The sequence below is a fragment of the Melanaphis sacchari genome, unplaced genomic scaffold (assembly GCF_002803265.2).
Source record: "Melanaphis sacchari strain LSU unplaced genomic scaffold, SCAv2.0 Contig14_pilon_pilon, whole genome shotgun sequence".
NCBI classification, from domain to species: Eukaryota; Metazoa; Arthropoda; class Insecta; order Hemiptera; family Aphididae; genus Melanaphis; species Melanaphis sacchari.
In genome coordinates this window covers 268,618-291,725 of record NW_020270656.1, presented here as the reverse complement: position 1 = coordinate 291,725, position 23,108 = coordinate 268,618, and the positions used below count along the sequence as shown (strand labels likewise).

Below are 23,108 nucleotides of genomic sequence, written 5' to 3'. Positions count from 1 at the left end.
AAAATGTAAATACTTTTCAAGATAACAAGTGTTTACTTAAAAATAATCACTCTGTATAACATAATACTATGCACGTGTGTAAATGTATAAATTATATATATATATACACATAGCCCATGCCTCATAGGTATATAATGTCGTTGTACATACCAACATACAGGGTGTTCATTGGCCATTGCTCGTCGTCCCATCGGCGGTCATCCATAGCCTCGTTTAATATATACACCAATATTACTATTCACATCCTCAGTAACATTAAACTGCTGCTATGAAGTCGTGTATATGCAACGGTTATGATGTTAATTACAAGCGTATAATTGATCCTACAATGTTCGACGGAATATTAAAACATTTAAGGCATTGTGGTGTAGAACTTAGAGTTTACGTCTTATACATAAGCAACCCGAAACGGTCGATCCTTGTGATGATTTGGTATTACGATACTCTTTCAAGTTCGGATGACCATAGGTGGATCATAATATACGAGGTTGGGTTAGGGTTAAGTACCTATGCGCGTTATGGGCGAATAGTGATATCTAATATATCAGTTAGGCGTATCTCATTATTATTGCTATAAAATCTGTTGACGAAGAGCGTTCGCATAGACCACCATAGACCACTCGTAGACAAAACGATCACTCTGTACGTATTTTACTCTGCCGCCAGCTTTTCGGTGTGACTGCGCGAACGGATCGCTCGCGCGCCCGCAGCGGCGTCGGTGCGCGCGCGATTTGAACGCGATCGCGCGGCGGTGGGCGGTCGCGCGGGGGGAAGCAGCGCGCTATAAGAGGGAAAAATAAGAAATTAAAAAGAAGCGACACGCGTACCGTATCATTTTCCAATTGGCGCTCGTACACCGCGGCCGTGCCGTCGATCCGACAACAGTCGCAGCAGCAGCAGCCGCCGCCGCCGCAGCAGCAGCCGCCGCCGCCGCCGCCGACGACGACGCATTCATCGTAATGATATTTTATTTATTATTATTTTACTGTTATTTATTATTATTATTATTATTACTTTTTTTTATTATTATCACTGCCGGTTTTTTTCGTCCGTTTCCCACTTTTGCAGTTGGCCGCCGCGAAATCAAAAATATTATATCATAGCCTTTTACCACGCACTCGCCTGATAAGCATAATAATATATAATATTGTTTTTATTTTATTATTACCGATCAATTGATTTAATAACACCTATAGCCGCGTAGTCATTTAAATTAGGTACGCGTTAAATATGTGCCTACAATATATTTTTTTATTTAATTTTTAGTGACATGTTCGGCGTTATTAAAATGCGATATAGTTTATTATACCTACTTGTAACAATTTATTATTCGCGGCGCGTTATACATACTAGGTTCTACTGGTACCAGATTATGTACCTAATATATACACATCGTTGTTTCATTCGCTATCGTCCGAATAGTATAATAATTATTTCCACACGCATTATTTTTAAGATAAAAAAAAAATATCTTTGTCTCACAATTTATGATAGTTATTATAACAGACAACAGCTAGATAATTTATTATATCATAATATTATAGATTATAGATGTCTACATAATACCACACGCGCCGTTAAAACTACTTATGCATATATCGTAATAATATACACGTATATTATTTGTTATTTTTGTACGTTGTACCTTATACATTGTATACCTATACGCTAAACATGTTATTAATTTGAATACGGACGCATTTAATAATTATTGTATTATATAAATATATCATGATATAGATCGGGCCTCGCACGGCAGTTGGGTTATTATAAATTCACCGCTGATCTTGGCGCATATCTACCTCTTAGTACATGCTAAATATTAATATATTAATTTTATATCATTATACTAAATGGTACCTGTACATGACATGTTTATGTAATAGTATTTAATTACATTATCATTTGACATTTGCAAGCGCGGCGCCAAAACATTTGATTTTTTTGATTTATTTTTCCGGCTTTCTGCCTGTTCGCGCGTGCAGTCGACGGTCGCCAGTATTACCACACGCCGTCGTCACAACCACTTCTACGCCACGGCCGGTACAACTGTTGTTACCATAATATTGCCGCAGACTACTGATACAGTCACCGCTGATAACTCGTGGTTTTCACACGACGGCGATAATAGTAAAATACAATAAACAGTCGTCGACCGGTTCGGCTAAGTTTCTGTTTTTTTTTTTTTTTTTTTTTTTTTTTTAGTTTATGTTTAAATTTTATTTTTTCGCGCTCTTCTATTTCTTTTCTTTCTTCCCGTAGCCGTTGAGCTGAAATAAATTTTTCTGCCTACTCACCAACGGCATCGGCGCCGACAGCTTATAATTTGAAATAAATAGGTACTAAATTCATTGTAATTATAATAAACGCATTTTTCGACATGCAAACGTCGTTCACGTCCACGCCGTCCGCTCAATTTAGTTCCTACAACAATGTTTTCCGTTTCTTGTAGTCGGCTCCCGAACGTTTCTCATTAAAGTCGAAAAGCATTTGACTTTACGCGTCTTCACTGGAGCGTATTCAAATATTGCACACGCATCATCAACAAGAGGAATCATCCGTCCATCGCCATGTCGTCTCCGACCAACTCCGTCCCATATGGAGTACAGATTCTGCAAAAAATTTCCGATAAGTGTCCCAGACTCAGCCGGATCATCGACCGTGAAAATCTGTGAGTATATTAAAAGTATTCTATTACAGATATTCCCGATAACTATTAGGGATAAGTCAATATTTATGACTACATTCCTTTTTTAATAATGTTTATTTAGATTTCCTAAGACCATTGGCCATTACTGAATTAAAAAGCCTTTTTTTTCTGTGTTTTGTTATAATGACAATTAATAATTTTGTATAGGTACTTTTTTTACTTATTATTTGAAAATTTTTATGAGATAGATTAAAATTGCTACCTTACACTTTAAAACAGTTACAAAATATTTATTATTTAGGTAGTTAAATTTTTTTGTTCGATACAGATATAATTTGAATTTGCCTTATAAGATCAAATTTATTTTTAAGTTGGTAGTTAAGTGCATCTGATTCTGCATTAAGAGGTAAAATTTCAGGTAATTTTTTTTTATCTTGTTTGGCTTCCATAGGTTTAAAATAAAATAAAACTATTTCAACACTTAAAACTTATTACAAGTATATTAGCCATGCCTCGTTGAATAATTTGATTTTGATCATTTTCTTTTTATTTAAAAAAGAAAATCTTTTTTCTAAGGAATTTGATTTCTGAATCAATTTTATATAATGATAGAAAAACATATTTCAAAGTACTTAAAAAATTGTGATTACCTATTTAAATACTTATTAAAACTTTTGAATATCTTTAAAATCCGAGTCTTATGTGACTTGTATAAAGTCTCAAGTTTTTGTAATAAAAAACACATTTTCTATAAGACCCATTTAACAGATTTAATTGTATCTGTATTAAAATAATACAGTTATAGTATAATGAAAAGTAAATTATATAAGTATATTAAGTAGTACTTTCTTTTGATTTAGAATTAAGTTTAAGCATTTGGAATACCTATAATATTTTTTAATTATTTGTGTGCTTAAATAAAATAAAACTGTACAGGTATCTTTTGTTAATTATATTAAAGTAGATACCTACATTATTTATTTATAAAAAATAAACAAATTATTATTTATTGGCATAAAATATTTGTATCCAACAACTCTATCATCAACTGATAATTACTCATTATATCTAACCTTGTAGATCATTAATTATACTGGAATGATCCAACATTAACTTAATAAATGTTTTATTTTATCTATTAAAGTTTTATGAGATCGATTCAATAAAAAAAAAAAAAATTATCAATATAATTGTACCTAATTAATTTATTAAAACATGTTTTTATTATTTATACAGGTAAACATTTAAGATATACAATTGGTCAAATAATTGTTTTAAAATCAATTAAGTTGAAAAATATATTTAGTAGTCTAGGTATTCTATAAAATATTATGATAGGCTATTATTTTTTTAATTATATAACTATTAACTATTAGTTTAGTAGATTAAACCCTATATATCCATATCTAATACAAATAATTACATGTAATAAATCCATTATAAAAAAATGCTATTCATTTAAATATTAAAATTTTAAAATCTCTAATATAGATGTTTTTTGGTATAAATATTGGTCATACATGTAGAATAATTCGTAGTATAAAGATTAGGATTATGACCTCTAAAATTGTCAAACTTACTATTGAAATTAAATAACATATCATATTTCTTACATAAAAATAAATTTCTGATTTTTTCTTTCATATTAATTTGAGTATTAATTATTATTTGGATTAAAAACTTTGCTTTTAACCAAACATAAATATTTTTTAACACAAATTATTCTTATTGATTTAATAATTTTTAGCAGATGATATTTAATAGGAAAATTCATGCATAATATTTGTGTTAACCAAAAGTTAGTATTAAATCAATTGAGTTTCAGTGAACACATATTTGTGACTTAATTATTATCATGTTAATTTGAAATATATATTACACATTTAAATTAGTTTATTTTTAAATTATAACTGTGTATCAATTATTTTTAAAGTAACTGGAGTATGTTTGTATAATTTAAAAGCAATACTATTACTTTGTGTAATTAGTTCATTTATATCAAGTTCTAGAAGTTTACAGTATTTAACGTTGAGTTAAGCTAATAAAAAAAAAATAATTAATATTATCTACCTATGAATTTATTTTAATAAAATATAAATAGATTTTATAAATAAAATATTTTAAGTAGACTTCATCTTAAATAAAATATAAACTAGCGTAGATAGTTAATGATATTATATTTACTTGAGATTTTGTTTTAAGCTAAGGTAAAAAGTATTTTGTAATTTTTCAGTATTAAACAAAATGTTATTAGTAGTTAATAGTTTTTCTTTTGTGGGTTTTTTAAACTTAAAACATTTGTATTAATTATTTAATGTTGTAGCATACAAATTTCTAAAATGTATCCTGTTGCTATTATTTTAAAATTATGTATTTATTTATTTATCTATCAGTTAATTTTTAATTCTGTTTTCAAAGATACTGTATTCAAACATATTAAAGGATTATTTTTATACTATAATGAATTTCAATATTTGTATAAGTATTTTATAATCCTATTAATTTCTTTGATGATGAAAAATTTAAGTGTTATTGTCAATAAAATAAATTACTTACCGTAATAATCTACCTATATTACAAGTAAATTATTTCTGAATAATGAAATACTAATTAAATATAATTGTGATTCTAATAATGTTTGCAGTTTCTTGATTAAGTATATAACTATCTATACTCTATTCATGTTATTAACTGTATTCAGTGGCAATCAGTTTTCATTAAGCGGTAGGTAATACCTAGTTTTTTATTCATATTGAGTTTACCATTAATTATATACCTATCTGTTTTGTGAGAATGTCATACCCACCTCTTAACTCGAATATTGACTAGAGGAATATAGTTTAAATTTTTTTAAATTTAAATAAGTTAACCTTTATGTTTTAAAAAATATTTATTTTTTTTTATTTAGGTACACTTATTTATGATAATTTTTAATCATTTTATTTTATTTCTACTTATTATTGATAAGTTAATTAAGTATCTTGGTTACAATGTATGTTTAAATTTTTGACAGATTTTTACCTAAATATATTTCCTAAAATAAGTAACAAGTAATGTTATAATTTACTTGTGGCTTTAATATTTTCAGTTTGTAATAAGTGATAGGTAGAGTTAGGATGTTGATGACTTGCATTTTTTTCCTTTAATTATATACAATACTATCCTAACTAAAAATTTGTTTCATGCTCTCTTGATGCAGAATATTCTAATTTTATTTTGCATTTTTTTGTATTTTTAGGCATTTTTAGCTATAAATGCATTTTTTTTGTTTTTTAATGTCATTTTTCAACATTTTCAAGTCATTTTTTTTATCTTTTAGGTTATTTTTTGTAGTTTTTGTACAATGTGGGATATTTTTTTCAAATTTTACATTAGAGCAAGTGTTAAATCCAAGTTTGGAAACAAAGTTAATTTATTTAAAATCTAACATTGGATTTGGATTTATTGTTTGAAACTTTGAATGTTATATATCTTTAATAATCATTATTATTTATAAATACATTTTTTTCACTTAATTAGTTTTTAGATAATTTTTAAGGTAAATTTTTGAAGTTTTTAAGGCATTTTTGTACTTTTTTTGGGACTTTTTGTGTGTTTTTTAGGTCATCAACATCCTAACTCTAGTGATAAGTGATAATTAACAAATATATTAAACAATGTTAAAAGTGAATTGGTTATTTTAGTTTTAAGTGGATTAAATAATACAAATATGAATATTTAGATTTTGTATTATCTAAATTTATTCTACACGCTTCTAGTAAAAAAACAAAATTCAAATTGATATTGTTGTGTTGGGATATTTTTTATAATATTTTATCCATTATACAATTATAAATTATGTTAAACTTATATATTATAAACTATCTTAGTATTATTATCTGTTTTGATTGGTTTTAGCTATAAATATAGTGTTCTTGTTTTGACCTTCATCACATATGCGGCTTATCATGCATCTCGAAAACCTATTAGTGTTGTTAAAATTGTATTGTACCAAAACTGTTCTGAAGTTACCACTCCTGCTCCTATTAACAACACAGATCCTGATTGGTGTAACTGGGCTCCATTTAGTAAGTTATGATAGTTAATTTATATTTATTTGTTCTATATCTGGAATTTAATTATTGAATTATGTTTGATATGAATAAGGCTATGTGTACATATTAATTTTATTCATTTAAATATTTACAGATGCTGAAAATCACAGTGCTTTGTTTGGAACATTGGATTCAGCATTTCTTTTTGCCTATGCGATAGCAATGTTTTTTAGGTATTATTATTATAAAAAATTACTAAATTTTAATTATAAATTAATATAGGTATCAACTATTTTATCAGTTTTACTATACTTTGTTGTAAAATAATATTTTTGTTATACTTTTACAATGATGTTTATATTTAATTACATTTTATTTTTTATTTTTTAGTGGTTTAATTGCGGAACGCGTCAACATACGAATTTTTCTAACAATTGGAATGATTTTATCAGGTACAGCTTGCTCAATGTTTGGATTAGCTCATTTTTACAATATACATTCCATGTGGTATTTTATCGGAGTTCAGGTATTTTACTGAAATTATTGTAGTTTTTAAACATAAATATTTTTATAATAATAGTATATTATGTATTAAACATTTTAGATATTTGGTGGTATTTGTCAAACTACTGGATGGCCGGGTGTTGTAACTGCTATGGGCAATTGGTTTGGCAAAGGAAACCGAGGTTAACTAAAAAATAAACACTAATTGTTATAAATTGTTATTTTTCTCAAATTCATAATTATTTATTTATTTATGGTGTTTTAGGGTTTATATTTGGTATTTGGAATTCTCATACATCTATTGGAAATATCATTGGTACTTTACTTGCCAGTTTGTATGTTGAATCCAACTGGGGATTATCATTTATTGTTCCTGGAATATTTATAATTACTTCTGGAATTCTAAACTATTTGTTTCTTGTGGTCCATCCAACTGATATCAATACTGATACTCATTTGAATGAAAAAGTCCAGAATGGTCACAAGGTAAGATGTTTGTCTTATAATTTCTAGTTTATTCACTTGTACTATATTTATTATGTTATTTGTATCCTTAAAATTTAGATACCCAATACAATTTTAATAATATTATTAAACAATATATTATGATATAAATTAATTTTACAATATGAAGTCTATAGAAAGTTATGTACCATTGAATTCAAAGTGTTTAAAGTGTTTTTTAATCAGTAACGTTTCTTGACTTAAACTATAACAATTATTCTTGTAAAATGTATATACAAGTATACTACTAATTTAATAAATTACGTATAATTTACTAAAGTAGTAATATGATATATTATTTTTTATTGTAATTTGGTCATTAAAAAACATATTAATTTAGGCTTAAGTAGATTTATTATGCTTATATTTGATTTGAAAACAAAAATTTCTGTTTATATTTGTTTATATGTGTTAATAACTAAAAGACAACCTTTTAAATCCCTTAAGTGTGTAAAATGTTCTTTTGCTTTTTAAAATAATAATAAGTGTAAAAATTGGGTATCTCTTAAAATTTTATTTTTATTACTATTTTTTTTTATTATGATAATTTCTTAATTTATTAGTGAAATATTGACCTAAAAGTAAAAAATAGTAAAAAAATGATATAATTTAAGTGAAATGTATGTTTAAAATAATAACTTTAACTCATTCTTCTCATAGTAAAGAAAACATTTATATTTTAGTAATAATTAACTTTAAAATAGTGATACTGAATGAAAATTGTGGAATTAATACTTTTTTGGTCCATTAATTCAAAGGGATATTTTTACTGATAATTTCAACAAAAGACAAATTGTAAGAGATTCTAATAATTTTTTAGTAGTTAAAATAAATAACCTTAGTTTAATATGTTGATTTTGTGAATATGTGTCTATAGTATTATGTCACAACAATAGCACTGGTACTATTTTTAAAATTGCTCAATTTCCTCGTGTAATGTAAATATTATTATAATTGCAATTTTTTTCTTTTTAAAAAAGGAATCGTTTATTATGATAATAATTACAATACACAAACCATATTTAACTTTTTTTTTTTTAAACAATTCTTATAACTCTGTCATTTCTTAATGCTTTATGTGGGCTTTGTTTTTGTCTTATTACAACATGGTTAGGCCTTAGAGAGAAATGGAATACGAAGACAATCTTCTCATCATGACTATAACATACCAGAAGAAAATGAAATATTGAAGGGCAGTTCAGAAGAGGTATGTTAGTGTATTGCTTTAATTTTGGGTTTGTGCTATTAATAAGGTTCCTTCCTGTGTTACATTTTTTTTTCTTATATCATTTAAATGCATGGAGCATTCATTTATAAATCTTTTATACAATGTGTATAAAAGTAATGTTATTAAATACCTAACACTGCTTTAAAAGAACTCATTGTTAACTGTCATTATTTTATTATGTATAATGAATAATTATTAACATTCTTTGTTTTTTATAATGTTTAATAAATTAAAGGCAATATCTTTATACTTTTTAATTAAAGGAAAAAAACCTATTGTTAAATTTAATTTTATATTTAAAAATATTTTATGATTAATATCTGGTTTAGAGTATTATAAATTTTAAACTATAGCAGTTAAGACATTTTTTTTTGTGATCTGTTAAATGTTTTTAATTTTTTTTATAATAATTAGATAAATCTTTGTATAAAATAATTTGTTTATGCTAAGCCTACAATTTTAAAAACATATTTACCACCAAATTGAAAATATATGAATAATACATTTTAATGTATTTAGTTAATTTAAATAATTTAATTTATTTTTGAAATAGAATATCTGTCCTATATTAATTTTAATATTAATAGAAATCTAAAATTTATTTTAAGTTAATATGTAATTTAATGTTAGTTTTTTAGTTTTAACATTAATTTTTCTTTCAATCATTAATATTTTACATATAGCTCAAGAGTTTTAAACTTCATGAATAAGTAATAAATATATTAATTGTAAGGACATTTTTACTTATTCGCATTAATAGTGTAGCTTAAAATGTATGTTATGATAGTTATATTTTAGTCATACTGAATATCTCCCTGGGTATATTTAATTAAATTTGCAGTGTTTTATGTCCGATCTGAAAAAAAAAAAAAATTAAAAACATTAATAACTTAAGCAGTTTACAAAATATATTCTTCATTCTTAAATTTATATTATTGTAAAATTAATTAAGTTAATACATTAATGGTTTATTTAATGACATTTTTAAGTATATATTTTTCTAATTAAATACTGATTTGATGATACCAAATTTTATTTTTATTTTAACTAACTTATTATTTGAATGTTTGTCGCCAATTTGTTCGTGTCGTCGATTCCTATCAACTTATTTTTCAAAGAAAAAGCAAGGTATTGTGATTAATGTTTATGTTGTAATTTTTAGTATTTTTTCTTAGCTTTTTGCTGTATATCCATGCTATTAACACTTTATTTTAAATTTGGCAAGTGTGTTTTTATTAATATATATGTTTTTAAATTATATATTTGTATACAGACAAGGAATTTAAAATGATCAGGTTTTTAAAGTCATTCATCATTTATATTTATTTATTATATTCAATTTTAAATTTTTGTTACACAGTCTGATATTATATTCTGATACAAATTTAAATATATATCATTATTAAGTTCTTCAATAATCTTGAACAGCTATTTTAATTTTTATTAGAATGAAATGATTTCTCTCATATTTTTGATTATGTTAAGAAATATATATCATTGCAATTTGTAGAAAAATATTTCAAAATCTTGATTTTTTTTTTTTTTAAATATTAATAACGTCTTTAATAAATTACTTTCTATATATTATTATTATTATCATTATTATTCAAAACTTTGAACTCAATTTTTGCAAAATACATAGAATGTATTCATATTTTATGTTTAAAAATGTATAGACATCTTAAGAAACCATCAATATTATTATTTTTTTTTTTATAGAGAATTTTCATTAATTGTACAGTCCTTGTATTGGTAGAATATTCGCACATTTAAATTGGACAAGGAAATTACTATTTTATAATTAACAAAAATATTTGAATGCAATAAAATAAAAATCATTATTGATTTTGTTTACTCATATAATTCAATTTTTTTTTTTTAGTATTAAAACATTATTAATAATAATATAAATTTACAAATAAGTATACAAAACTCATTATCAATTTTCTGCTGTTTTCTGTGATATTTAAAATATATTATACAATAACATTTGTAGTTTTTGTTCATTTCAATTAAATGTAATACTATAATTATAGTGGAAATAATAAAAAAAACTAAAATAATAAGTTTATTATCAATCTTAAATTGTGTTACCTTTTTAATCATCTTTAAATAATTTTGGCCCGCTGTAAAAAATGGTTGGAGATCCCACAAATTAAGATAATCAGCACATTAATATTTTATTGTTCATCATTATTTTGGTAATTATGAAGTTAAATATTAAACATCAGTTTAAAAAATTTTAACATGCTATTACATTTGCTATATACACCCTTAATTTTTACAACTAATATTAGTCCCATAAATATTTAATAATCTCTGTTTAATGTACTTATTTTGTTGTAGTTTAAGTATTCTTATGTTTAGACAGTGTACTTAAAGGATAACTTCAGTTTGAAATTTTTGATTATTTCCTCTAAATTTAAGTATATATAAAAAAAGTATTATAAATGTTAATCACTCATTAATTACTTAAGTTCAGATTAAAACAAAGATAATATCTATTAAAATAATTTACAAAAAATGTAAAATAATAATTATTTTGATTTAATGATTTACCTTAGATGTAATAAAAGTAAAATTTATTAAAATTGAATAAGTATTTCATTACACCTTTATAAAATAAAATTTTGTTGACATTAATCTAATCAAATTTGTGCTTAATTGTTATTGTATTTTGCATTGTATTTTTTGTCTATTTTACAGTTTATTTTTTTAGTATGGTTCGTTTTTACAAATTCTCATATCATTTATTTTTAATTATTATGTTGAATGTTGGTTTAATAATTTGGCTTGTGATGTTTTGTGGTGTAATTATTATGTTCATTACATTTTTGTATCATAATAATAGAAATAATATATATATATAATCAATATATGTTTATAGCATATACTTTCAGTAGTATAATTATTAATTTTTGATCTTAAAATATTCATGTTTAACTTTTTTTTTTTTTTAAGTAATTGATAAGATCTTTTATACAATTATATATTATGTGCAAAATATTTATTCTTTTTTTGAAATATTTTCAAAATTTCTTGAATTTAAATATTAAATTGAAGCTTAAACATTCAGTATGCCATAATCGTAGATATTTTTAATATAAAAAAAAAAACAAAAAAACGATGGCCAATGTTTATAGCTTTATTTACTCTGCATTATTGCTTAACAGCATGTATCTGAGTAACATAAATAATATATTAATAATACATATTTATAACATTCTGATGCTTTTGTTATGCTTGTTTTCATTAGAAAAAACCCAGTACTTCCCCACAAGAGGTCTCTATACCTCTTGGCGATATTTCATCTAAGGAGTTGTCATTGTTACCTTCTAACAAGGTAAAGTTCTATTCTTTGCTTTAATAACTATTCAATTTATTTAATTATTTATTTAATTTATGTTTTTTTAAAACATAGTTCTATCTAGTTAATGTTAGTATTATTATAGTACGTTTTCACAAATTTACGAATTGCAGTTTTTATTATCTACATAATTTCCTCTTTATTCTATGGCTAATTTGTGATTTATAAATTTAATCATTTTTAATAAAAATTATTGCTTGTTATTATATTTTAACTATCTTGCAATATTTTTGAGAAAACGTTCTTAATATATATAATTACGTAATAAATTGCTCGTTATGTTTCTGTAATTTATAACTTACTTAATTTATATTATTTTATTATGTAATTTTAAAGTATCAAGTGAGATTGTTTACTAAAATTATTTAATTTAAAACCGCATAGGTATAAGCCTGGTAACTAATAAAAACAATATAACTTCTGTTATTGAATACTGAATAGACATTAGTAATTATATCATTATTGATATATTACTATTAAAATTCTGATTTAAGTAAACAAAGCTTTCTATGATAAACTGATGTTTAAAATTATTCATTTTTTGCCCAGTGATGTCCAATAATGTAAACAGTGTGGTGCCTGTTGCACATTTCTAGACTTCAATTGCTTTCAGATTACCCAAGACGCCTGTAAACTTTTGTAAGTTGTACTATGCAAATTCATTTATCTAAAGAGATTTTTGGTAAATGTTTACACACATTGCACAGTACAATATTGTTGTGGTGGGATTTACTAAATGTAATATTAAATCACTAAAATTTTTAAGTAATATCATGTCATAACGTATATATTGGTACCAAATAACAATTAAAGCTTTTTTAATAATAATTTTTGAAAAAAATTGTATGGCGTAATCATATAAATTGTGCGACAAACAGACAGAAAATTTTTGTATTCTGAATTATTTTTTAATTAGATATGAATAATGTGATTTAATTATATTAAATATAATTTTATTTCATTTCAATATATATATATATATATTATATATGTGTGTTTTTTTCACGGCAGTGGCCAGTTTTTGCTTGATCAATGTATCACTTATTGGGATCACTGAATTAATTTTTATTGTCTTATGATTTTTAACTATTTTTAACCATTTGTAATACAATTTATTGACCTCAATACTTATTATTATGTATTGGTTATTAAAAATAAAAATACCTATTATGAAGAATCTCAAGTTTTCATGTTTTTTTATTTGACCAATAGAATATAAGAACTATATATGTAGTCCATCTTCATTTTTTAAACTAAGTAATTTATATTTGAAAAAAATAAATGAAAACAAATTATTAGTCTTTGAATATGGACTTAATATACTATTATTTAATGTTTAATAAATATATATTATACATGTACATTAATTCTGTTTTACCAAAATTATAATATTTTCAAATGTATTCATGTTGTTAAAATATAGATGTATAATAAATATGGTTATAATTGTATATAATAATTATTTATGGTTGTTAAATTATTTAGTAAATAAGTTAACTATAGTATTAATATTAATTTAAAGTAATTTTAGATTTTAAAACTATACATTATATTGTAATATTAGTTTTTCAGTATAATTCTAGCTTTTAACAGGTGATGGATTCATATTAGCATACCATTCACAAATATTAAATTTATGTAATCTGCTTAACATTTTAGGACGAGGTCAAAGAAAAAACTGAAGGTAGCCCAATTCTTTCCCATCTAAATGGTTCACCAAAAAAAGCTGTTGGTTTTATTGGCGCTATCAAAATTCCTGTATGTATATTTTGGTATTTTTTTTTTTGAAGGATACATTTTTGGTCATAGTTGTTTTTATATTTCAGGGTGTAGTTGAATTCTCGATGTGTTTATTCTTTGCAAAACTAGTCAGTTACACTTTTCTATACTGGTTACCAAATTATATCAAGAATTCTTGTACGTTGTTGCTAATATTAATCTAAATCTATGAATGAACTGTATTGTAATTTTTTTTTTTTTTTTAATAGCCACTTATAGCCCTTCGCAAAGTGCAGATTTGTCTACTTTATTTGATGTTGGTGGTATTTTCGGTGGAATTGCTGCAGGAATATTCAGTGATATGTTTGGAAAAAGTGCATGTACATGTGCAGTCATGTTGTTTTTGGCCATTCCATCTGTAAGTCCCTAATTTATTTTGTTCTTAGATTATCTCGAATAAAATCATTCTGTTTTTCAGTTATATATTTACAATTTGTTGTCTTCGGTCAGTTTGATTGTGAACATTGCTTTATTAGTTATTGCTGGTGGTCTTGTTAATGGACCATATGCTCTGATTACTACTGCGGTGTCTGCTGAGCTAGGAACACACAGCTCTTTAAAAGGAAATGCCAAAGCATTATCTACTGTTACATCTATTATTGATGGCACTGGATCAATAGGTATACACATAAATATTTTTAGTTATTACATATTTTGAAAGTGGGTGTATTTTAATTATTAATTTGTTTTTATTAAAAATTAGGAGCAGCCGTTGGACCTCTTCTGGCTGCTTACATATCCGACCATTTTGGTTGGACAAGTGTTTTTTATATGCTTATGAGTTCCAATGTACTTGCAATATTGGTAAGTTTATTTCATTATTTCAGTTATGTATAATATTTAAAAATATTTTGTTTGCTATAACAGTATATATATATATTATACATGATGTGTAGTGGTTTCTATGAATTAGTACTTTGTGCTTTTTTAAATTTTTTATTTTATCTAATTATTTGAAAAATCATTATTTTTCAGTTGCTTACACGACTAGTCAAGCGAGAACTCCAGAATGTTGGCTAGCTCCAAAATACCCTACAACTGATAAGACTTAAATGAAGAATGAAACATATTAGTTTGTAAAATGTCTTTGCTTTCATGCAATTGGTTAAATGAAAAAATACACAAAAATTAACTTTTTGTATGGTTGTAATGTATATTTTAGCTCCTAAGTAATATTTATTTGTATTAATATTAAGTTCTTCGTTCCATTTTTATCTCTTAGAGATTTTAAAATAGTTTCAATTTTATTATGATTATAACTTTTCTTTTTTTTACACTAGTGTATTTTTTTTTTTTTTTTTTTTGTTTAATATTTTGTTTTTCCTAAAGATTAACAATGGATTTACTTTTTTTTTTAATTTTTATTATAATCGATTGAATGACAAGACAATATCTACACAACTTAGTTTTTTAAATACTATATATTGTGATCTGTGATCTTGTAACATTATGTATACTGCTCACTGGTATGATATTTAGATACCATTATAATTATTTAAAGTTGTGCTTTGTATGACATATCGTTGGATTATTTTAAATTCTATTGACATAATTCCGTGTTTAAAAATGAAAAAGGTTTTATTTTATTTTTAAAAAACCAACAAAAAGACTGCAGTTATTAACTATTATTATTGGTGTCTCTTAATGATGCCTGAAAAATTATTATCTTATATCAATATTCAATAGTAGGTATTTTATTAATATATTATACGGTATATAATATATATATAACTTTTTTTACATATTGTAATGATATGATCGATAAAATTAATTTTACTACTAAAATTATACTATTCAAACCATAAAATAATAAAATATTACATAAATTGTCTTGTAACACTGCAAAAAAAAAAATATATGTTCGATTACTTAATACTATTCATGTAACATAACTTAATATAATATGATTTATAATATTTGTAGTTAATATTATACAAAAAATAAAATCTTGTTACTGATCACTTTGATTTGAGGACATGTATTAAAATTCCAATGAACGCGCATTGTACCATTCTATGCATCCAATAAAATCTAAAATAAAATGGTTTATTAATGATTTATCTATGGGTATACCAGTTTATTCTTATACCTTTGTAGTTTACTCAACGCTTGAGGAATGGTCGATGGTGGATCTTTGAGTACATAATTCCGTATACCAAACACATAATCTCTGACATATGTATCCCACACTACTTTGGTGATATCTATGGGGAACATTTGCCGGTCAACAAATGAGATGTCTTTGTTGAGTTCCTGGATGTTCTTGCTGATGAAGTCCCACTGATGGAGTGCAAAAAATTCGCCGGTTCGAGCAGCCATTTTAAAACGTCGATAAATTTTTAACATCCTGTGGAACAGCACACAATGTATTAGATATTACGTTTAAGTTTGTTGACATCACTTAGGGTAAGAACAAGATTACTTGTTAGTTATTTTCAACGCTGATTAATAAAGCTTAAAAAAGAATGAATGAGAGTGGGTAACAACTCCACCATCGTCACAAAATAAATGAATTGAAATCTATTACAATTCTATGAGTAAGGAGTGTAAGGTATACTGGTGTCTTAGGTTTTTAGTGCTTACCCATATTACAAACTGGTCACTACTGGTAGCCAAGTATGGGCCAAAAACACATAATTAATCAAAGGAGCTTGTAAAACTCTAATTATGGTTTAAAATCGATAAATCCCTATAAATATTTAATTGAATTTTTTCAATATAAAAGTATCAAGAAGACAAATTATTGATGTTAAAATGAATGCAATTTGACTGATGAAATTATTCTAGTCTGCGATATTATCACTACTTATCTTATCCATACCAAATCTATGAAAGCCAATTTTAATTAAAATCTTGAACGTTGTCTACCATTATTTTTTTTTTTAAGTTTTAATTTTATGAGTTATACAATTTTATTACACTAATCCATATTTTTTTATAGGCATTGAAAAATTCAATGAATGTATTTTTATTTGTTCGGTTGTATCTCGTATACATCAATATAATATGTACTTTAAGTTTTAACTGATATTATATTATTAAGGAGATGACTATAGGCAATTATGTATACATATGAATATATGATATTATGTAGCCGTAAAGGGAGTAAATATAAATCGTATAGTAATAAACTTAGGGCTGTGAATTTGAAGGAAAGTTCATTTTTTTTTGGCGATTGTGAAACGTAGCTTTATAAGTACACAATTTGAATTATGTAACAAAATAATGAAACTTTTATTTTGTATTTTTTTGCATTTTTAGGTCATATTTTTCTTTTTAGTTCATTTTTTGGTATTTTTAATTGAATTCCGTTCATTAACAACTTTAAAAACCTAATTATTAACAAAATAAATACATAAAAAAAAATTTAAAAAAATGTTTCAGGTGAATAACATTATACAAAATTCAAGTTAAATCAACATTTTAATATATTTTTCTTGTGCATGTAACTATACATGTAATAGATTTATAATATCCTATAATATCCTATAAATATAAAAATTAAATCAATAACCATTTTAAGTGAATTTCATACTATAGTTTTTGGCATTTCAAGTGTATGTTTTATTGAATTTTTTCGACATTTTTAATGCTTTTTTAAGGTTTTTTAGATCATTAAATTCATACCTCAAGACTAATAATAATGAGGTTTACGCACATGTTGAGGTGTAGTGTCAAATTAAATTTGATAAAGCAAATTTTTGGCAGTTTACTAATGTCAATAAAATTTTAACTGTGTCTTGTACTCTTGTATGAAGTTATGCGTTGACCAATAAACATTTAGAAAATGGTTTACAATTTTTTTACAAAATCTCGTATCGAAAAACTTTAACAAACTTTAGAAATTTTACATTTTAAATGTCTAATATAAAATATATAAGTTGGTATAGTAATACGATTATTATAATATAGTATTATGATCGGCAATGATTACTTAGAGCTGGCCATTAACTAGTTAGAAAGTCACTATTTTGCTAACTTTCTAACTAGTTATTTTTTAGTTTACTGGAAACCTAAAACATCCTAGAATAAAATCTATTATTCCGTTGAATTTCATATCTAAATTTGTTATTTTGGGCTCATTGTAACTTGTTCTTTGTTCGGTTTTTTTTTTTTTTTTTAAATTATTATTATTGTATAGTTGTATGCAGATTCTGATTTAAAGTGTGAAAATAAAATACAATATTACAGAAGTGTAATTTATATGATATATTGACAGTGTATATACTGGTCATCAGATTTATTAATTATAGTATCTATTGAATTATGTCGGTAATAAGTTTGAAATTTGAAACTTTGATTCGTAAAAATGAGAGTACTTTTCGTTGAGATGACACTTTTTTTTTCGAAAAGAAATAAAACTATTATAGATACTGAATGTGTCAAACATATCATAAAATATTCTTTGTAATAAAGGCTGACAGATGGTTTCTCGTATGAAATCATTCATCTTTTGAATTCAAATTTAACATATTGGTACATCACACACAGTGACTAACCATCAACCCGACACCTCCAGCAGTGCGGCTGAGCGCGTAACTATTTTCCTCCTTTTTTTTATTTTACCGTGGCTAACCCCTCCTCCCCAAATTTTACAGTCTCACCGTTACGCGACTCGTAAGCGCCAGTTAATCACATTAGTTATTTAATGTACCTATGACTTCAATAATAATACTCACATAGGCTTGGAACCGGTGAGACGTAGCACGATGTCCAGCACGAACGCGGGCACGAAGTGGAAGAGGATTTCGCACAGTCTGTGCACCATGCGGTTGGTGCGGAACGAGAAGCCAGGATACCACTGCAAGTACTTGGACGGCGCGGTCAGCGAGTGGTACTGGCACAGGTTACCCAGTTCCTCCCAGCGGAGCGGGTTCAAAGCTCCGGACGTGCAGTTGTACACCCGGACTGCGTTTTGCCTGAAACACGAACGTCGTCAATGAACGAACGAATGTCGATTGTCGGTTCATATCATTATTTCATTATCGACCGACACGAATAGCGTCGTCGTGTAATTATACATTACACTATGTATCGTAACTCAACGAGCAATAGGCAGGCACATAATAAATTACAAATCGAAAATTTAAAATCTTAATTTCACGAAATTCTTTTTTAGTACAACAAGAGGAACGCCGTGAAAATCGCAAACCCCTAGCGCTATCGTGGTTTTGGCTGTACGTCGATTATGAATCTGTCTGTCGGGACTTTTCTTTTTATTTATTTGGTGCGGATTGCAAGAGGACGTCTCGCTGTTATAGGTAAGTATACATAAGTAATAAATTAATAAGCACTGGAACACGGTTCTAGAAATCTGAAACGTGGGACGAGGCCATGATATTTCTTTCCGGAAAGACAAAAAACATAATTTTAATACCTACCTGTTAGATAATTTTTGCTCATTATTTATCAACATTGTGAGAAATGTTGCGATTAAAGAAATAGTCCTGGGGGACTAAAGCCTTGAATTCATGCTTGCTAAACATGTTGACGCGTTCAGCATCCACGAATGATGTCTGATTTTAGATAACTGATATAGTGATAAACGACAAAACACTTGCAATAATAACGAAGCATAAAGACATTTTGGAATGCTGCAACACATGCGGGTTTTTTATTTTTTGAAATATTTTTTTAACGTATTTAGAACTGTGGTCAATTAGAAAAAAAGAAATAATGGAGTTAAAAAAATTACTAAATCGTAGGATTATATTTAACATTACGAATTAGATAGTTATACGATATGTCCTAAAATGTTGTGAACTTTAATTTTTTTTAATAAGTGTTATAACTTAAAAATCAGTATATCTATAACGGCTATAACATATAATAACAGTTGTCTGTGTTCCGGGAATTTTTTAATGCGTTTGCTATAATAATTTTGTAATTATGCATCAACAGCAATGGGAACTTACAAGTAAATATTATGTATTAGCATATAGCATTAAATGTATATTTTATACTTAATTTTAATTAAATACCATTTTTTTATCATTAAAATTATTTTTATGTTTTTAATAAGTGTAAATATTATAATTAATTTTAATAACGGTATCATCGCCCTCCCTTCTTCTGTTTTATTGATCTACTAATGCGTCGCATTTATTTATGGGCTTTTAATCTGAACGGATGTATTTAGGTTTAATACTATCAATTAATATTAAACTATTATAAATAGAAGCTGCACATTTAGCAGCTGTACAGTGATTTTATATACCATACGATGGAAAGTGATTTTGGAAGACGGTCATTGAAAGCACTTATAATGGATGGACGCTTTTAGAAAACACGGTAAATATATTATTTTGTAATATTGTATTACCGAAGCTCGACTGTCGCGCTTTTATCGACAAAATACTGTTTGTACAATATTCTATTAATATAATATATGTACAGTGACAGGGGACCACTATAACTCATTAGACATATGTTTGGGGACGTTCATTGTAAGCGAAACTATAATATATAGATATGTGTTGAGTATGACTTGGACCGACTTATAAGTATTTATTTACACATCAATTGTGATTTAAGGTTTTGTGGGATGTGAAACTGAAAGCTACGTCTAAAGAATTCGAAAAATAGCGTCATGTCTGTATAAACATTTTTTTTTTTTTTATTTTTTATATAAAAAGTCATTGAAATAGTAAACCTATATAGATAGTGACTGTTGTCAATATGATATCTACACGACAGCGTTATTTCGATAGTTTGTAGGTAGTAGGTACATTAAAATATTAACCACATTTTTTTTACAACTCAGGCATAGACAAATATACTCACATGGAGGCTAATTAATTATTTTTTAGACATGCAATTATTGAAAATATCACCGAGAAGTACGATATTATAAAAGTAAGTAAGTACGCAGAGATTAGGTCAATTTGATTCGAACGATTCATTGTAACTATTTACTCTTCTATAATAGTATAAGAGAAATGTATTTTTAAACTTTAAATGACTTTTTAATATAATTTATTATGTATCTACATTACAAGGTAAATGGTAAAAATAAATAAATAATCTTGATATAAAATAAAATGATTATAATTAAAAAAAACTTCATCTGGAAGCCTGAACAGTTTTCTATATCTATGTTTTCATTTGAATGTTGAATATCATCAAATTAAAACTAGGGAGAAAAAAGTCTTAAGAAATAAACATACACAAAGAAAATATATTTCTTAATACCATTACTATTGAAAAAAATAAAGATTTTCAATCCTCTTTACTATACATCAATTCTATAATAGCAGTCAACATTATAAAACTTTTATTAAAAATGTAGTCTCAATAAACCCAATACACTCGGATGATAACAAAGACAATGTTTTTTTTTTCAGAACTACTTCAGTATTTTTATTTATTAGTTATCTTGAACGCCAGAATTCAATAAAAAAAAACTTAAAACTTTTTTCTATGAATTTTATCGAATTATTTTACAGTACAATAGTTATGTACAAACATTATGTAAAATTCAGTTGAGTTATAATAAAAAAAAGTCAAGATGCTTGATTATTAAAATAAATTTAATAAAGTATTTGAATGTCGGTCCTATTTCATATTATTAATATTTATTAATATCCAGAATGTCAATGCAAAAATGAAATTGATATAATCAACATTCATAAAATAATGTAAAATCCATACTTGTTATCATTTTTTTAACATGAGTTCTTACATTTTAAAATTTTATTTCATGACGATATAATTTTTTGACATAGGCATCGGGAGAGCCATAAATGCACTTTTAAAATTAAATTAGTGTTTTGTAAATTTAATAAATATTTATTTTTACTTTATTAATACAACTTATACTCAGAGTCTGAACTTCTAATTCCTCAAAAACTTGAAATATGGTACTGTCATGAATCAATAGGTTTTAGAGTATTTCATTTAATATCAAATCGAATTCTTAAAATATAGAAAAAGAACTAATTAATAAATGTTAGTAATAAACACTAAGTATTTATAACTAACGGTATGTATTTTAAATTCTACTTTTTTTTTTCTTCGTCCTTAACTCCGAATTATATGAGTCAGCTATTCTTGTTCTACACCTCTGTAAGGCTCTATTTTTCACCTCTAAATAAGAAGTTAAAATGAATAAATAACTCATATTAACTATTTTTCGTATCATCCTCGATTGAGTCTATTGATAACTAATAAATTATTTATTAAACACCATGTTAAATATAACTTATGTACCTGTCAATATTATTTTTTAAGTGTTAATTTGATTGACTATTTATACATGTACAATGTACTTGCATAAAAAAATAATGTCAATTAAATTATACAATTCACAAATGTTTCGAGGCTAATGACCACTAACTTTTAGTGTAATTACTAATTATTAATTATTATATAGATAATCTATATATAGTGTGAATACGTATAAACATAGTAGGACTGAAGCGTAGTTATAAAAAAAATAAAAAATAAAAATATGACAAAAATGCTTTTGAGACTGAAATCTTTTCGAGATACGAAATACCAACTATGTTAATATTGTAAGCAGAAAAAAATATCGAGCTACGATTAATAATGCATTACTCAGACGCAGCGAATCAGTTTTTTTTTCAATTTTTTTTAGACCAGTAATAATAAATTGTCAATTATTAATCATTTAAGTGTTCCGTTTTGTTTTTACCTGTATGTGGCCGTGTGCCAGGCAGACGTTATCAGCGTGTTTACTAGAATGTCGACAGGTATGATGTCCACTCGGAGCTTTTGGTCGCAAACGATACTTCTGATCGTGCCTCGTCCTATCTCCATCATGATGCCCGTGATACCGCTCATGTTGTCTACCCACCCTTCGAACGGTTCTCTCCAAGCAGCAGTCACTTTGAACATAATTTTAATATAATATCGTCATTTTTGTCACATCATATTGTCGCAGTATTTTTTCTTGTAAAGGTTTTCATATTGGAGAATAGCAGTTCAATTTCTCAAGAAAAATTTAAATTAACAAATGTAAATTTAAATACGTGTAAAATTTGATGCGTAATGTGTACATTGTATAAACAATTCTGTTGAAAA

At 25.7% G+C, this 23,108-nt stretch overlaps 3 protein-coding genes across 7 annotated transcripts in view; 1 reads left to right on the top strand and 2 right to left on the bottom strand.

The window, feature by feature from the left end:
• Nucleotides 1-1,974, bottom strand: part of LOC112591944 — a 33,406-nt gene extending 31,432 nt beyond the window's left edge. Inside the window, exon 1 of the mRNA XM_025335909.1 lies at nucleotides 1,861-1,974. Within this exon, the coding sequence (XP_025191694.1) occupies nucleotides 1,861-1,912 (52 nt within the window). The 5' untranslated portion in view covers nucleotides 1,913-1,974. The remainder of the gene's footprint in view (nucleotides 1-1,860) is intronic.
• Nucleotides 832-15,207, top strand: LOC112591942 (glucose-6-phosphate exchanger SLC37A2). 5 transcript variants are annotated; one of them, XM_025335902.1, is made up of 17 exons: nucleotides 832-956; nucleotides 1,986-2,158; nucleotides 2,263-2,339; nucleotides 2,453-2,671; nucleotides 6,548-6,717; nucleotides 6,839-6,917; nucleotides 7,075-7,210; nucleotides 7,289-7,370; nucleotides 7,454-7,674; nucleotides 8,807-8,899; nucleotides 12,177-12,263; nucleotides 13,947-14,045; nucleotides 14,114-14,204; nucleotides 14,276-14,424; nucleotides 14,485-14,686; nucleotides 14,770-14,870; nucleotides 15,042-15,207. In XM_025335902.1, the coding sequence occupies exons 4-17, from the start codon at nucleotides 2,571-2,573 to the stop codon at nucleotides 15,084-15,086; spliced, it is 1,656 nt and encodes a 551-aa protein (XP_025191687.1). In that variant the 5' UTR covers nucleotides 832-956; nucleotides 1,986-2,158; nucleotides 2,263-2,339; nucleotides 2,453-2,570; the 3' UTR covers nucleotides 15,087-15,207. The 5 variants fall into 5 exon arrangements, with proteins under 5 accessions (XP_025191687.1, XP_025191688.1, XP_025191691.1 ...); XM_025335903.1 differs by lacking the exons at nucleotides 1,986-2,158; nucleotides 2,263-2,339; XM_025335906.1 differs by lacking the exon at nucleotides 8,807-8,899 and having other exon boundaries at nucleotides 2,263-2,671.
• Nucleotides 15,208-15,877: 670 nt separating this feature from the next.
• The window catches only part of LOC112591943 (putative fatty acyl-CoA reductase CG5065), a 43,404-nt gene continuing 36,173 nt past the window's right edge, over nucleotides 15,878-23,108 (bottom strand). Inside the window, exons 5-8 of the mRNA XM_025335908.1 lie at nucleotides 22,720-22,912; nucleotides 18,746-18,985; nucleotides 16,156-16,413; nucleotides 15,878-16,097 (exon numbers count right to left, since the gene is read on the bottom strand). Coding sequence (XP_025191693.1) covers nucleotides 16,025-16,097; nucleotides 16,156-16,413; nucleotides 18,746-18,985; nucleotides 22,720-22,912 — 764 coding nt within the window. The 3' untranslated portion in view covers nucleotides 15,878-16,024. The remainder of the gene's footprint in view (nucleotides 16,098-16,155; nucleotides 16,414-18,745; nucleotides 18,986-22,719; nucleotides 22,913-23,108) is intronic.

Coding starts and splice junctions, on each gene's coding strand:
- LOC112591942 (XM_025335903.1), top strand. CDS start 2,571: ATGTCGTCTCCGACCAACTCCGTCCCATATGGAGTACAGATTCTGCAA. Junction 7,211..7,288: donor GGTATTTTATCGGAGTTCAG/GTATTTTACTGA, acceptor TAAACATTTTAG/ATATTTGGTGGTATTTGTCA. Junction 14,046..14,113: donor TTGGCGCTATCAAAATTCCT/GTATGTATATTT, acceptor TTTATATTTCAG/GGTGTAGTTGAATTCTCGAT.